Source organism: Atta cephalotes (assembly GCF_000143395.1).
Source record: "Atta cephalotes unplaced genomic scaffold scaffold00004, whole genome shotgun sequence".
NCBI lineage: Eukaryota > Metazoa > Arthropoda > Insecta > Hymenoptera > Formicidae > Atta > Atta cephalotes.
In genome coordinates, this window is record NW_012130068.1 from 5,691,971 (window position 1) to 5,695,071 (window position 3,101).

Below are 3,101 nucleotides of genomic sequence, written 5' to 3' on the forward strand. Positions count from 1 at the left end.
TTCTCTCTCTCTCTCTCTCTCTCTCTCTCTCTCTCTCTCTCTCTCTCTCTGTAAAGGAAATGATTTTTATCTTTCTTTACTAAGGGAGAGGATTTTGTAAAGAGGAAAAGCGGCAGTCACTTTCAAGTAATGTTCATGGGAACGCTCCTATATAATTTTCCCTTTGCCGAAGACTTTTCTCATACACCATTCGACTTCGCGCACAATTCCCTCGGCAATTCGCGATCGGAGTCGCAAAATTCGCTCGCGATATATTCGCGTCTCGAGCGAATCGCTGTTCGATTTCTCGCAAAGATACTAATGTCTCACGGTATCCTGATCGTGGCCCGCTTTCTCCATAAAGTCGCGCAATGGATTCTATCCCATGACAGCCGGGATCCATATAATCCGCTGGAATACAAATGCATCGTCAGTGCGGCACGATTGAAACTCTTCGAATTTGCCGGCGTGGCACGACAACGCGGTTGCGAGCACAGCCTCGTAAATACGCCTCGTAAAAGCAACGTTACACGGTCGCGCGCTTCGAATTGGGACGCAGCTGCCGTAGCTGGCCTTAAAACTTCAACATCAGGATGGCGCGTTGCCCTGGGACCTGGGTCGCCCTCTCGTTGCAGACGTTCTCGAAATTACCGCAAGCTAATACTCATGCGGACTAGAGAACCCGATGCACGTGTTGCGAGGGACAGGATTCTGAAGAGAAAATCCGACTGCACAGAATTGCCATTATAGCTGCAATGGCTTTCGTGTCGTTAAAGACAATGCGACATTTTATACTATAAAAGTTTAAAAATAACAATACACTGCACACACGATCGTATGTGATCATTCTAAGTGTAAGATAAATGATTATGTTCCAGCATAAGATATGGTTAATATAAAAAATATAATATTAGTTATGATTAATTATTATTGAAATCAATTTGTTGTCAACAAAAGAAAAGGCATTCATTTTAAGAGATATGTAATTAACAGGTATGTAGTGAAAGCAGCTTATATTTTGCACACAAATAATTTGTTATTTTTTTGGTAAAATATTTTGAAATATCTGCTCATATAAATATCAAAGTTGTCATGATAGTCAACAATTTAGCCAGACAAGCATGTATTTAATTATAACATTCATATCACATCGTACGAATGCTTTAATTTCAAGCGAAAGCAAATGCTCTGAAATTCTTACCCATATTTTTTCAAGCATTTGCGATTCCTTGTTTTGCAACCATTTCTCGAAAGTCTGGAAAAGGCATAGCATCATGAGTAATTATATAATAGTGTCTCTCTCTCTTAGGGAAATCAGAGCGTTTGTAATAGGTGACAATTTTGTTGCCGGAAATAAATTGACAAATTGCAAAAGGCAATTATGGGGACTGTCAAAAATAGCGTGATTCGTACAGTTGTTATCCGCGATAAATCCATCAACGCGTCTCCCAGACCAGGAACCAAATCCGGATAGAGCGATGTGTCTCGACATTGATTTCATTAAGTATTGATTTTCCAGAGGGTGTGGATTCGGGGCCGAATATATGAATGTTGATGGCAAAACGTAGCTCGCTTCTATTATACTGTGCCACAGACTTCGTGCATAATGTACAGCTTACCTTGAAGCTGCTTGTATCTACTTATCAGTATCTTATCATCGTTAGACCGCGGTATCTCAGGCAAAATAATTCTATTCACAAATCATTCTTATTTGTTTACAAATTTCACATGCCGAAGAAATATTATACTAGATATCTCATGTTCTTCAACTAGATTACGTCAGTTTGCTAATTTACTACTAAATACAATGTGCTATCATCGCTATAGCGCACATGAAAAACATTATTTTGCTAAAATATCTAAAAATTAAATACAGATCTAAAAATAATTATTAAACTTCAAAATTATTATATAGTTCAAATGTATAATGGCCAATGTTGCAAAATGTGGTATTTTAGCACTAACTTCACTATAAAAAGTGCAGTGTTGAAAATGTTACATTTAAACTAGATTTTTCAAAATAACGTTTAATAATAAAAAGTATTTTAGTTCCAAATGTTTTAGTGTTTTAAATTTAAATAGTCTTTTAACTATTTAAAAAACGCTAAACAGTATTTATTTTCTTTTTTAAACAAAAAAAATTTTGTTATGACAATGTTAAATGCTTGTTTCCTTTACATGTCGGAAAACAAAATATCTTATCGATAATAAACGTTTACGAAGGTGAAACGTAAAAATATTATTTTTGCAACGCTAAAAAATATTTTCGTAGAACACGAAAAATGGTGTCGAGTTGAAGTTTTTTTTCGTAAAGAAGAATCGATACATTCACCTTGTGACCAGCAAAATTGGCAAACTTAATGAAATAAAATTAATTGGTCCTCATAGAAACTAAATATTACCTAAAATAAAACAGCTTCCGGTATTTTCAAAAGCAAAAAACTTTAGAAACTAAACTTCCAAGATAAAACAGCTTTTTTAAAATATTTTTTAAAAAATTAGAGTGTTCTTGAGTATTACAAAATAATATACTTTAACGAGTTAAACGTTTATATCCTTTCAAATAAGACTATTTTTTATGCTCGTTTTGTATGCTCGTTTAAAACTGAAACATCTTTAAGTATACTATTTAAAAACAGAGATAAGGAATATAAAATATTTTAATATCTTAAAACTAAATGCCTTCTTTTATGAGTGAAATTTGTAATAATTGGACAACATCGTCCGGAAAGTTCGTTTGTTGGAAAATTGAAACGCAGAAAATTTTAATTTAATAAATGTATACTAAAATTTAAATTTTAGTCGGCACGAACTTTCCGGAGGATCCAATACAATTAAAATACAAAATAATATTTAAAAATTAGATAGATATCCAGCTAAATTTTTGACACTATTTTAAGAAATCGTTCTTTCTTCGCGCACGTACACACACACACACACACACACACACACACACACACACACACACACACACACACACACACACACACACACACACACACACACACACACACACACACACACACACACACACACACACACACACACACACACACACACACACACACACAACACACACAACACACACACACACACACACACACAACACTACACACAACCAC

General features: G+C 34.9%; 1 protein-coding gene across 1 annotated transcript in view; it reads right to left on the reverse strand.

Annotated features, from left to right (window-relative positions):
* The window catches only part of LOC105625973 (E3 ubiquitin-protein ligase TRIM9), a 123,451-nt gene that overhangs the window by 65,069 nt on the left and 55,281 nt on the right, over positions 1–3,101 (reverse strand). Inside the window, exon 3 of the mRNA XM_012207281.1 lies at positions 1,181–1,234. Within this exon, the coding sequence (XP_012062671.1) occupies positions 1,181–1,234 (54 nt within the window). The remainder of the gene's footprint in view (positions 1–1,180; positions 1,235–3,101) is intronic.